The sequence below is a fragment of the Delphinapterus leucas genome, chromosome 1, assembly GCF_059928025.1.
Source record: "Delphinapterus leucas isolate spDelLeu-1000000601 "Yukka" chromosome 1, BTC_Dleu_Yukka2, whole genome shotgun sequence".
Lineage (NCBI taxonomy): Eukaryota > Metazoa > Chordata > Mammalia > Artiodactyla > Monodontidae > Delphinapterus > Delphinapterus leucas.
Genome location: NC_143129.1, coordinates 150,559,399 through 150,571,742, shown reverse-complemented (window position 1 = coordinate 150,571,742; position 12,344 = coordinate 150,559,399). Strand labels below are relative to the sequence as shown.

At 48.3% G+C, this 12,344-nt stretch overlaps 1 protein-coding gene across 1 annotated transcript in view; it reads right to left on the bottom strand.

Moving 5' to 3' along the window:
* Positions 1 to 1,818: 1,818 nt before the first annotated feature.
* Positions 1,819 to 12,344, bottom strand: part of AGBL4 (AGBL carboxypeptidase 4) — a 590,265-nt gene continuing 579,739 nt past the window's right edge. The window contains exons 10-11 of the mRNA XM_089912066.1: positions 8,640 to 8,736; positions 1,819 to 2,517 (exon numbers count right to left, since the gene is read on the bottom strand). Of these exons, the coding sequence (XP_089768192.1) occupies positions 2,400 to 2,517; positions 8,640 to 8,736 (215 nt within the window). The 3' untranslated portion in view covers positions 1,819 to 2,399. The remainder of the gene's footprint in view (positions 2,518 to 8,639; positions 8,737 to 12,344) is intronic.

Genomic DNA, 12,344 nt, shown 5'->3' with positions numbered 1-12,344 from the left:
CCGCTCCCTCTTATTTTTCATCTCAGGGATAAACGGCTCCAGTCTTCTCATCCGTTTCCAGTGGGAAATGATTTGCAGACCCCTCACCATCCTGGCCACACTCCAAATAACAGCTATCATTTATTGAGCACATTTGCTGACATCCCCCACACCTAAGTTCATCAAACCCACATAACTACTGTAATGAGGTAGACATAATTATCACCATCCTACAGGAAACTAAGATTCAGAGAGGTTAAATAACTTACCCAAGATCACACGGATATTAAGAGACAGAACCAATGTTTGAATGCAGAATTAGAACCCAGAGTTGCCTGGCTCCACTAGTAGGCCTGAGCTTATAAAGCCTGTGATCTAATTAATCAACACAGTTTTTAAAAAGTGGGTCTGTAACTGAGGATATTCTATTGATAAAAAGTTGATGAAAATAAATGATTTTTTATGTCAATGAAGATTTGCTAAAATGGATATCAGTTTACTCCCAGTAAAATGTAAATTGGAAATGTACTATGTCATTATTTAATATGCAGTATAAATCTATAAAATGATCCACCTTAGCACCAAAAATAAAGGAGGGCCTAGGGCTTCCCTGGTGGCGCAGTGGTTGAGAGTCCGCCTGCCGATGCAGGGGACACGGGTTCGTGCCCCGGTCCGGGAAGATCCCACATGCCGCGGAGTGGCTGGGCCCGTGAGCCATGGCTGCTGAGCCTGCGCGTCCGGAGCCTGTGCTCCGCAACGGGAGAGGCCACAACAGTGAGAGGCCCGCGTACCGCAAAAAAAAAAAAAAAAAAGGTGGGGGCCTAAATATGGTCACGTTATGGAAGCAGTCTGACCAGGGAAAAGTAGATCTGGACTATCATCTCTGATTTTATGCGATCTCTCTCTATTTATGCCGTCTCAAGAGATGCTCTCGTTTCTGAAAGCTCTGCCACACTGTTGGCTCGTGCTGAGATGGTTGCATTCAAATAAACTCCCCAGGACTCTGCTGCACGAGCTGCTGGAAAGTCAAGCCTTGACTGTTCTTCCTTATCTTCATGACAGAGTCCCTGACAGCAAAGTGAGCGTTACACCAAATTGGGTCACCCGGCTGGTTCTTGAGGGAGTGAGAGACCTAGAAGGAAAGGTGCCAAGAACGCCCAGAGGAACAGAGGAGCTGCATAAAGCACTTTATTTGTGTTCTTCTGGGCAACAAGAACCCAGGGGAGAAGCTGTATATACAACACAACATTTGTAGCCGACTAACATATGGTTCTTTGTTTTCATTTCTGAAAAGCAATAAGCAAAGGGAGCATAAGCTTTGCTCTCAATTTTTGCAACAAAGTTTGAGAATCTCGAACCCCAAACAAAAGAATGCTAAACTGAAGCTTTGTGCTAAAGGCCCTCCCTCCCTTGAGCCTCCCTTTCTCTCCCTATCTCCTAATCCTTATTTCCGGGAGGTCATTTTAATTAGCAGGCTGTCATGGTGACTCAGCCTGCTGCTGCTTCACAGACAGGCAGGGAGCCGACTCCCCTGGACCCATTCATCATGAAAGGCACTTTACTCCGTAGAAAAATGCACAATATTTTATCATTCCCACCTGCCTCAGAGTGCATCCTTTTGTCTTTTGCATCTCCTGTCCCTGGCGGTCTGCCTCCTCCCCCCTGTTGCAGATTTTCCATGTCCTTGTCTTCAGTGGTCAGGTTTGATCTCAGACACCAAGATCTAGAGATCTTAACCATGAGAGACCTTTTGGAATGTGTGTCTATTACTTTTTGTTTTAGGAGCTAAAGATTCAATGAAACGACCCAGGTCATTGGGACATAGCTCTCAGAGCAGTTTTCTGAAGTTGCATGCTGGGGTTTAGGGGAGTCAGGGAGCATGCAGCTCATAAATTAACCGTATGTCTAAGACCATCGTGATCTCAAAAATTCTGTCCCATTGTTCCCAACTGTGCATTTGTCTTCGTGTTGTATGTGTTGTTGCTATTGTTCTGGGTCAGCAAATGTGGACACTGCATTTCTAAAACCGAAAACAACTGTAGCCTAGTCTAAACGGTAAACATCTGTAGTAACTGCACAACTTAGAACAGTAAAGGGGCTGGAAAGCAGTGACCTGAGAAGGGACGTGTGGGTTTTCTCTTCCTGTGAGGGTCTCTATGTTGTGGAAAATAGCATCTGTACTCATCTGGTTTGAATCTCCTATTTTGTTCCTAAGCCTGAAGGTGAAGGCTCACAATTGATTTTCCACTGGTAAAAGGGAAAATCGATGATGAAATTTCTCATGTTTTCCCTTCCCTTTCACTAGCTTATACATTATCTCACAGCCATTATCTTGGAAACTAGAGAAGGGTGATTAATTTCATGCCCCAGCAGAAAATGCATGCTCCTGCCACCACAAGACCACCCCGGACTCCACGTCCTTAAAAAGAGTTTGAAGGGTCTTTGTGGTTCACTGAGCTCTTCTTGCCCCCTTTGCTGTTGGGGTGGCTGCTGGCTGGGCCCCGCAGGAGCGGGCGCTTGTAGGGGGGGCGTTCTTTCCTGCAAAGGGGGAGATAACAGAAAGAGAGAAGAAAGACAGCACATATACACGCTGTACTGCAATCATTTGTGTGCATGTCTATCTCCCCCCACTGGACTGTGACCTCCTAGGAGCAGTGGCCTTGACTTCCTCTTCTCTGCATCCCAGGAACCCAGCCCAGGGCCTGGTTCAAAGCAGGCAGCATGACTCAATGGAATGACTGTTAGATGAATGGATGGATACGTTGTATCATTCTGGTTCTGGAGAAAACCTAACTGTCCTATAGTTACAAGTCTTCCACACTTCCAACTTGATTCTAACTCATTCTATCCATTTCACAACGGGATGGGCATGAACCCATAGATGAATTGCAGCTTGGCAGATCCAGGGAGCTCATTCCCTTCATAACCATCATGGGCTCCAGAGTTCCCTTTATATTTCTCAGAATAGCCTAATTATGGCACTTCATGGTGGGTCTGTCTCCCCTACAATCTTGGGGGCTCTCTGAAGGCAGAGATGTGTCTAGTTCATCTCTGTATCCCAGCACCCAGCACCCAATGCGATAGCTTTAACACTGCTCTTCAGCAATTATTCACTGTCTGTCCTGCTCACACACTAGGCTATGAGCTTCTGATAGGCAGGGGCCCAGTTTATGCAGTTTGCAGTTTTCCTCATACGGGGCCTTGTCTGTGTGTTATGTGGCTGAGTAACAAATTGATGCGTCATTCATTCAAGCATTGGATTAAGATTTATTTGCAGCGGAAAGATTAGCCAAAATCCAGAAAGAACTGAACTGGATTCCCTGGTCAGCTCTATGTGAGAGGTACGACCTTGAGCAAGTTGTTTAACTTCTCTGAGTTTCATTTACAAAACGAGGATAAAATATTCCAGTCTTGGAGGGTGGTGTGAGGTTAAATGAGATAATATGAATAAACTCACCTAGCATCTTCCTTTGCCTACTATAACTTACAAAGGCATGGTGCTAGGTGCTAGGTGCTAGGTGCTAGGTGCTAGGTGCTAGGTATGGTCCACTGTACTCTGGGGATGACAAAGTTGAGTCAGACATTGATGCTGTCCTCAGGCTGCTTACAGTTTAGTAGAGGAGACAGTTATACAAAATAATTACACAAAATAATAAATAATAAAGAACTACAATGCATGGAAGAAAATGGTAATGCCACAAATATGGGAATCTCTTGGGCCGTTTGATTTAGGATTCAAGATGTGACTTCTTATAACTCATGATGCTCTGACCCTGGAGTATCATTTTCCTTCATTGCCGATGAGTCATGAATAAGGTAAAGACAGAACAGGTGGCAGCACACAAAAGGGACACCTTGCCCTAATGTAGCTCCTCCACCAGGAAGCCTCACTGTCTAAAATTCCACACTCATGAGGGGCCTTGCTAACATAGGAAGGCCATCTAGCATGGGTGAGATACATCTAGATCTTAGTACCCATCAACAGCCTGGAACATATGCTGGAATGTTGTTTGCAGGCGACGTGATCTTGAAGAAGTCCCGTTTTCCTCTAGCCTCTGTTTCTTCATTTCTAAAATAGTAGAGCCCATGTCCTTCCTGCATCATAGGCTCTGGTAAATGGGGTTGGGGAAGAGTTTTGCCAATTACAAGGTGCCATTCATATATCACTGAGAGTGTGGGTCTTCACACCCAAAGGAAGCATGGGAAATAAGTTGGGTTTGTTTCTTTGCGGGTGAAGGCCAGGTATGATCACAGGTGGGGCAGCCCCAGGCAGATGGTGTGCGTGGGGAGAGGGTGTGCAGTGGCTGGGGAGGAGTGTGAACGTGCAGAATGACTCTGGGGCCATTACAGAGCCAAAGAGCACCTGCAGCTCAAGATGGGGGCACAGAGAGAGGCACTGGTAGGCAAGCATCTCACACCTGGGCCCCACAGAGATGCTCCTTTTCCTTTCGTGCCCTCCAGACTCACCTCCTTTGGGAAGCTGACTCCCCGGAAGATAAGCCTCTCTCTTCCAGAGGCTTCTGCAGCACTTTGTGCCTAATCTCTTAGTACGCCGCTTTCTAGGGAGCTCTTTGCCCAGCTATTTCTCTCACGGGACTGTGGGTTGGATGCATTTGATTTTTCTCTACAATTCCTGAGTGGTATGGAGTAGATGCTTGAAGGTTGTTTGATGAATTGAATGAATTTTTAGTCCCATCTTTATCACCTCTATTGCCCTAAACATCCTGGCCTGTCATTGCCTTAGAATGTGTCTTTTCAGGTTCAGCTCCCTGCCTCTTACAACCTTTCCCTCAACCTGGAATGCCCTCTCTCCTCTTTCTGTTTCATCCATTGGAATTCTACATGTCCTTTGAAACCAAGTTCAAGCCCCACTTCATCCATGAAGCCTTCCTGGGATACTCCTGCTGGCTGCCGAATGTTTGCCAGATGGTGTGGGAGAGTAATTTCTGATTGAGTCTCACTTTTCACTATAACACGAAGGGGTTGAAGTAGACGATCCTTAGGGGCTTCCTCAGTTCTACCATTTTATGAATCATACATTTAGGGCTTATTTAGGACCTACTCCCAGCTAGGCTCTGCACCTGGCACTAAGGATACAGGAGTGATAAAATAATTCCTCAAGGAGCAACCCATCTAGTGGAGGAGCCAGACATGCAAAGATGTCACAACATGCAAAGATGCTGTGACAATACGCTATGGGACGTACCATGCACACGTATGTGCAAAATGCAGTTCGGGATCCAGCAGAGAGGAAGGAGCTCTACCTCAGGTGGAGAGCAAGGACAAAAACACAGAGGTATGATGTCTGGACTGGGCTTTGTAAGATAAGTTGGCATTTGTCATCTACAGACAGTAAGGGAGAACATTCCAGAAAGAAGGAAAAGGATGAACATGGAGGTATGACTTGCTGACTGGGGTATAAAGTGGTAGAAAGCAGGTGGGGTGGAGAAGGTGCTCACAAGGGAAAGGTGTGTGCTAGGAGGCTGCATATGAAGTTTTAAATGTAGGCCAGGGCCTTGAACAGCCGGAAGACGAACTGAAATGGGGAGCCATGGACGGTGTTTTGAAAGAGGGCACAATCTGACAGGTAACTGAGCACATTTACACATTGCTCAGTATTGTCTGTTATCTTTGCATGTGTACATGCTTTCTCCTCTGTGGATCTGAGCTCCTGATGGGCAGAGGTTATCTATGTTCCCCCAGCATCCAGGGCAGGGCCTGCCACATGGCGGGCTCCAGTGTGACGCAGAGCTGATGATTCCCACTCCCATGCCCCACACACATATCCAGACCCCAGCGTGGAGGCAGCCCACTGGCACTGAGCCTGAGGCCACCTTACACTTAGAGGCCCACCCTCCGTGTTCATGCTCTGTCTCCCCACAGAGGCTTACCTGGCCTGCTCATTTCCCCTGTCTAATTTGTATGCACCTCGATGGGGCATTTTGTGTCACTGTGGTCGAGATAAGCGTGGGGTCTCAGCTCTGGTCATCAACGCCATGTCCCTGAGCCTTCACTCTCAGGCCCACATCCTGGCCTCCCCAGGGACCTTCCCCGAAGGGTGGCACAGCACCCAGGGATGCTGACAGGCTCCTACCAGCACGTGGGTGGAAACTGACACAGTATAATTATCCGTAGAGATGAGAGAAAACAAAGATTAATTTTGAGTCAAAACATATAATTTTCCTTTAAAACCAGAACTGCTCTTTCATGTACGTTATTTGATGCTTGGGTGGAAAATAATACAAAAATTGGGAAGTATTCAAGTCCCACATCAGAGCCTTGTATCCTCCTGAGATTCATTTTTTCAAGAACTGCTGACCAGTTGAGAGCTAAGTCATATTCATAGTTTGATGAGGTAGAGATGTGGGGATGGAGAGAGTTTTTATTTTATTTTTCTTAGGCGAAGGGTGGGCGCATTTACCACAAGTCCTCAAGGCTATGAACTTTGAGGAATGAGCTCTCCAGCTCTTCTCTAACAAGGGCTCCAAAGCTCAGGGAAATGAGGTCCCGTGAGCAGGGCTCTGAACTCCCCTGAATGCTTTAGACCCCGTTGCAGGGTCCTGCCTTCCCCATCTCAGAGGACTCTTCACTAACTGACACTGAGGACGCCAGGCTGGGGATGGTGGGTCCTGGCTCTAGCCATGGCTGTGACCAACCCTGTCTGCTCCCTGGGCCTCAACACCTCATCTGCATGATGACGATGGCTACTCTCCCTGGATGTCAGCACCATTTTACCGACAGTGCAACATTCAAGAACCAAGTGGGAAAGGATCGGGATAATTTTATTCAGGCTGACAGAGGACCTGAAAGAGACAATCCCCAAATTAACTTGTAAATGAGATTCTAACAATTCTTTTGAGTTTTACGGAGCTTTAAATTTTTAAGAACATAACCAAGGACTTCTAAGGATGAATTGAGCACCATTCTCTAGAGGTGAGCTCTTCAATGTCGGGGTCACGCCTTAATCATTTACTCGTTCAAGCACCCCGTCTGCCCAGACACTTGGCACAAAGTGTTGTTTTTCCTAAGTGAGTGAATGAAGGGATGCATACATGCACGCATGCTCAGTACAGCCTAGGCACTGTGGGAGCACAGAGAAGAAACACAGATGCTCCTTCTGAAGGCTAATCCACCAGGACGGGGGGGGAACAACCTGAGACAAAGTATGAGTCAGAGTACATTGTGTTGCAGACTCCTTGTGGAGCTGGGACTCAAGAGGTGGGACTCCCGGCCTGATGGGACGTGGGTCCTGAGAGATCATCCAGCCCAACCAGACAAGACCAGGGACTTGCCCCAGGCTGTGATGAGCTGTCTGGAAATCTGGGACTGCACCCCAGAAGCCAGAGGAGATGGAAACATTTATTGAGCACCTACTGGCGGCCAGGCACTACAGCACGCTTGTATCTAATTTTTAAAACCATCCTTTAGGTACCCACTTTAGGTAGGAGGAGAAAGATTTCACGAGGCCAGGAAGCTTGCCTAACATCCCACAAGCTAGCATGAGCTTGAGACAGAATTTGAACCCACACTGAGGTGGAGCTTAGCTGGACTTCAGTCCAGCTTTAGAATCATAAACGCCTAGGATCAAATTCTGCCTCTGCCAAAGTATCTTTGACCTCAGGCAATTCTCGTCACCTTTCTGAGCTTCCTTTTCCTCATTTGTAATATGAGGAATAGCCTAGGAGGACTGAATAAGACCATATACAAAAAGTACTTTGCTCAATAAATAGTAGTGATTAACACTGTGTTTTGTTAATAACAGGTAGGGAGGAAGGTACATCAGGGCAAAAGCCCTGAGACAGCAAAGCATTTGGGCAAGGTCATGGGCAAGGTCAGTGGGAAGACTGGTCTGGCAGGAGCAGTAAGTTTGATATCGTCATGTCCTTCAAGGAAGCTGGACCACTAGGAGAGTAGGAGATGAGGTCAAGAGGTAGGACGGGGCCAGCACATTCCAGATGCCACTGGGTGTCACTGCCCAGATGCTCACTGGGTTCACCGCCAGCAGTCATGGGAACACCCAGCACTCTGGGCTCTGGTCCAGCCCTCAGGAAGGACACTCATCTCCTAACCTTGTTTCTTCACCAGCTCAAGAAGTTGGCCCCAGCAGAGGACCTGAGGGGAAACTTCTCAGGGATGTGTCTTCTCAGCCCTGAGCCTTTGCATCTTGACAGAAGGGGACTCTCATGTGCTCGGGGTACATACATGCCTGGCACTGTGCAGGGTGCTCTAACACACATCTCTTAATAATCTTCTAAGTGAGCACCACTGTCCCCACTTTACAGATGAGGAAATTGAGGGATCAGAGACCTTATGAGCCTAGATGACATAGGAGCTATCAGATAAAGTAGCATATGGAAACACGCAGACTAGCTTGGAACAGTGACTGGACTCGGCCTCCCAGCAACTTCCATCCCTGTCGGTTCCCATGTTAGACCCAGAAATGTGACCAACCCCTCACTGTCTGACCCCATAATTATACTTCAACTCAGGAAATGTGCTGTTAAGCCCTTCTGCTCCGTACACTCTCTGCGGCAGGGCCAATCATCTTTCCCGTGACGCAGACGGGAAACCGAGGGACAGAGAGAGGCTAAGGGAAGCTGCCCCTAACAAGAAGCCAGCGAAGCAGGACGCAAGCCCCCGCTGCTCTGCTCAGCACTTACCGCAGGCTTGGCATGGGGGTCGCCACTTTCTCGACCATGGGGTTCAGCCGGTAATAATCCAGAAACGTTCTCGCCACGTTCCGCCCCAGCTTCATATCTGCAAGGGTGGGTGTTAAGGAGCAACTCTGGACTAGCAAGAAAAGTGAGAACAGTCACAAGACAGTATCACCACTCACTATTCTAAGTGTTGTATGTACTGTCTTTTGATTTTCACGAAACCTTAAATATTATTGATAGATACTATTATTTTCCTCATTTTCCAGACGAGGAAACTGAGATGTGGAGAAGTCCAATAATTTGCCCGAGGTCACAGAACCGGGAAGGAGAGGAGCCAGGATATGGGTCTAGGTAGTCTTACCCCGAAGCCTGTGTTCAGAGCTTTTAGAACCTACTGCATCCCTTTGGGAATCATTGGGCTTCCATGGTCTGCCTTCAGGTGGCTTGGGGTGGAGGCAGATAAGCAAGACCCGAGGGCAAGAGACCCTTTGTTGCATATAGACCAGGGCCTACTTGACCCCGGGGATTAGTCATCTACTTTGGTAACCTTGGGGACAATGATAAAACCCTCTCACCCTAAACAGTATCCCCGTTCCACCTTGAAATCTACCAATTACGAATCCTTAGGGTAAACGTTCATGACCTGTTAAAGTACAAACTCCCTGGGGAGGGGAAAAGGGTCAATTCCATATTGACCATTAACGTTTTAGTATAAATTAGCACAGCAATCACCTATTCAACAACATGGAGCGTATGCTCTGTGCATTATCTGTCATAACTCTGGGGCTTCACGTGAGCTGTTTCCTTTCCCTGAAGTGCCTTCCCCTTCCCTTTGGCTAATTTTTAACTATCAATTCTCCAGTTAGGTGATGTCTCTTTAGTAAAGCCTCCCACAGTACTCCTCTCCCAGGTCTATGATTGGTGCCCTTGCCCCCTACTTCCGTGGCTTCTGAACTGACTTCATTCAAAGCACTTATCTTTTATCTCATATCTCTCAGCTCTGAACGTCCAAGCCGTCACCAACTCTTACCCAAGGGACCTCCTATCTCTTCAGTTTCTCCACTTTTCTCCAGGTCCCTGCTGTTCCCCTAGAAAAGGCCAGCACCATCTTTTCCTTGAATTGCCGTCATCCTGTCCTAATGGCCTTCCTGCCATAAGAGTGCCTGCCTCTGCTCCATTTTCTATAACTTTGCTAGTCGGGGTGGGGTGGGAGGGTAGTTATTCTAAAACGCAGATCTGACTATGCTACCCAGCTGAGTAAAACCCTTCAGTGGCTCCCAGTTGCCTGTAAAGTTCAAATTTTGGAACTTGATCTACCGGGTCCTTTGTAGGTAGGTCTCAGCTTTGTGCCTGTTGCCTCCCACCTTCCACCCCTCGACCTTCACGCTCCAGTGATACTGAACTTCTTCTACCTCCAGGCCTTTGTCCATTCCATTCCATCTTCCCAGACCACTCTCCCCTCTGCCCACGGGGCTTACAGGGCAGACTCCTTCTCAGCTTCCAGACACCTCAGTTTAGTTGCCCCTTCACTGGGTGCCACTCAGCCACCATTCTACCCAGGCTCATGGAGGTGGGCTAGCATCTGTGGAACAGTTGAGTGAGTTGTCACCACTCTCTTCAAGACATCTCCAAGCTGGGATTGGACGTGGCCCAGGACATGAACACCGGCATTTATGTAATGCCTGGCACCACATGGGCACTTTGCTTACATATGCATTTTAAAAAACCCAGGGAGGAAGGCATTTTTATCTCCCCTTTGCTCTGGGAGGTTAAGAAACTTGTCCAAAGCTATATAACTGGAAATGGTAGAGTCAAGACTCCAATTTGGGAGTGTCTGACTCCAGAACCGTGAGCTTTCCGCCACTCTGGGCTGTTTCCCAACTTGAAGGCACCTTTTCTGTCAAGGGCTGAGTCATCCCAGGCCAGTGCCCGGTGGGAGAAGGAGAAACACCAGACGAGTTGTTTAAGACAGTGAGACGTGCCGCAGGCTTGCTGTGCTCTGGGGTTGCCACCTGCTTTCTTCCTCTGGTTGTGACTGACCTTCTCTGTCCCCTCCTTTAAAAAGTTCACAAGCTGGTGTCAGGCATGGGCTCTCAGACCAGCAGACACTAGAGGCAGTCTCACCACCAGGGCCTGCAGAAGTGGCTGGCTGCTTCAACCTAGCCAGGCTCTAGCTGGCTTGGGGTGACCAAATCACCATTGCGTGTGTCAACAGTAAGAGCTGCAGGGCTTCCTTGGTGGCACAGTGGTTAAGAGTCCACCTGGCAATGCAGGAGACACGGGTCGAGCGCTGGTCTGGGAAGATCCCACATGCTGTGGAGCAACTAAGCCCGTGCGCTACAACTACTGAACCTGTGCTGTAGAGTCCGTGAGCCACAACTGCTGAAGCCCACGTGCCACAACTACTGATCCCGTGCACCTAGAGCCTGTGCTCTGCAACAAGAGAAGCCACCGCAATGAGAAGCCCATGTGCCACAATGAAGAGGAGCCCCCGCTCACCGCAACTAGAGAAAGCCTGTGCGCAGCAACGAAGACCCAGTGCAGCCAAAACTAAACAAACAAACAAACAAACAAAACAGTAAGAGCAACAGGGGCAGAGAGGAAGGGAGGGGTTCCTGTGGACGGGGCTGAAAGATTGTAGTAGAAGTTTTGGGATCAAATGTACCTAATCCGAATCCGAATCCTGGCTCGGCCACATGCTGTGTGGGGCAGATTGTACTTTCCAAAGATGTCTGCAACAATGTCTCCCATCTCACCTGTTATTCTATGATGTGACCTTGACACTCCCTCCACTGAGAGGTGGCATCTATATCCCCTCTCTCTGAAGCTGAGTGGGCTTTGTGACTCACTTGCCACCAAAGGAATGGCAGAAGTGACAGTGTGGGACTTCTGAGGAGAGGCCAGAAAAGCAGATATAACTTGCACCTTTCCTGCTCGAATGTTCCAGCTGGGGCCCTGAACTTCCAGGCAAGCTGTCTGACTGCCCTGAGGCCAGCATGCTGTGAGGAAGCCCAAACTAACCCATGGAGGGGCTGCAGGGAGAGGCCCTGAGACTTTGTGGAGAGATTACTTTAGAGAGAGGTTCCTGGCCAGCCCGCAGCAGCTCCTCCAGCACACTACAGCTCCAGCTCCAGCTCCAGCCACTGTCTCACTGCCGCTGCGTCAACGATGCCAAGCTAAGAGTACTCAGGGGAGCCCTTCCCAAATTTCTGGCCCACAGAAAACAAGAGAGAATAGCTGTGGTTTTAAACACTAAGTTTGGGGGAGATTTGTTACGCAGCAGAGGAGAACTGAAACACAGTGTGGCCTTGCAGAGGCTTTCCCATCTCCCTGAGCCCTCATTTCCTCACCTGTAAAATGTGAATAACAATGCCTGCCTCACAGGATTATGGTGGTGAGGTATGTCACTAACACGTGGGTGCTGACTAAGTAAGTGCATGAATGGGGCCAGAGGGAAGCCTGAACCCTTCCTCCTGACCTGCAGTGAACGCCAGACTCGCCCAGACTGGAAGCAAGCCTAGGAGATCTCCTTGGTACTCAATACTCCTGGGCTCTACAAGGTGGAGGAGTTGGGCTGTTGCAGTAAAATGTCCCTCAGTGAGGTGCTGATCATTTTAGCAAGCTCTGTTTAAAAGACAGTGTTTTAAAGGTGGGAATTGTCAGGGACAACCCTCTTTCTCTTTCCAATAGTATTACATATTTCCTAAG